The 1,233-nt window shown below is 39.3% G+C and overlaps 1 protein-coding gene across 1 annotated transcript in view; it reads left to right on the top strand.

Annotated features, from left to right (window-relative positions):
* Positions 1 to 645: 645 nt before the first annotated feature.
* LOC111398189 overlaps positions 646 to 1,233 on the top strand; it is a 4,030-nt gene continuing 3,442 nt past the window's right edge. The window contains exon 1 of the mRNA XM_023025123.1: positions 646 to 704. Within this exon, the coding sequence (XP_022880891.1) occupies positions 646 to 704 (59 nt within the window). The remainder of the gene's footprint in view (positions 705 to 1,233) is intronic.

The following is a 1,233-nucleotide window of genomic DNA, read 5'->3' as shown; positions in this document are numbered from 1 at the left end:
GATTTTTGAACTTCTCAATTCAAAATTCAAGTTTAAAAGTTTTTTCTTCAAATATCAAGCGATAATTTATCTTTTAAATAGTTATAATAATAACTTCAAATTAAATTAATCCAATTCCCACCAAACCCCAATTCACTGCAGAACAGATTCATTTCCCTGCCGCACACTTTTCTCTACTCTCTCTCTCTCTCTCTCTCTATCCTCTCTACATACTTGTTTTGATGATGGTTACAACTTCCCAATCTATCTTCTAGTGTTACTCAAGATCTGCCCTCGTGCAGCATCGCCTTATTGCGCGCAACAGCGATGCCTTGCTTTTCCAGAAATATAATCGTTGTGCTCGATGTTCTTCATTTTTTTGCATTCACACTCGAGCTCTTTCAAGGACTTTATTATGAAGGCAGCGATAACTGTGACCTTAGCCTGGTGGTTATGGACATTGAGTTGAACAATGATGAGAAAGCCCTTTCTAGTCCTTTATAAGAAAGCCCTTTCTAGTCCTTCGTCGTTTCCTCACCAATTTTCTTAGGTGATTGTCTGAGGGGTTCAATTTTTTGAGCCAGGAAACTAGCAACTCCAAATTGAGGTGCTGGTGGTGGCAATGGGTTTGGGGATTTTTTGGCGGGGGGTTGTGGTGTGGTAGAGATGGGGATGGAGATGGAGATGGTAGTTGGGAATTTTCGGTGGGTGTGGTGGTGCATGTGGTAGTTGTGGTGCTGAGTTTCAATTGGGTTGGGGTTGTATAGAGATGGTTTGTGACCAATTATTTAGGTTAGTGTGACCGATAAAATTTAGTTAATTTATAACCAGTAAATAATATGTAAACAATAAATAATTTGTAACAAATGTGACCTTAGAAAATGTGAGAGTGTGTTTACAAGTTACATATTACAGTTCACAAGTCACACTTCATAGGTCATGTGTCATTGTGCAAAACTTTAAAACTGTAAAAGGTCGGGTCACAAACTTTAAAAATTTCTTCATAGTTCACAAGTCATAGGTGATATTACCAAATATTGTTCTCGACGTATACAAACCCGAGGACTCTATTTCGTCGATTTGTGTATCAGTATGCGAGGGACATATGTGCTCGGGATGTCTTTCACATGCCCGAGCTCTTGACCCAAGAGTTCGTGGAACGTCATTCGATGTGTCCTCGAGATTATGACCTCAACATGTCCTCGGCGTCAACGCCTTATTCAATGAGCAATTTATTTTGACTAAAACTCCTCA

Source organism: Olea europaea, chromosome 8 (genome assembly GCF_002742605.1).
Source record: "Olea europaea var. sylvestris chromosome 8, O_europaea_v1, whole genome shotgun sequence".
Taxonomy (NCBI): domain Eukaryota; kingdom Viridiplantae; phylum Streptophyta; class Magnoliopsida; order Lamiales; family Oleaceae; genus Olea; species Olea europaea.
The sequence above is the reverse complement of the archived record's forward strand: the minus strand, read 5'-3'. Positions and strand labels throughout refer to the sequence as shown.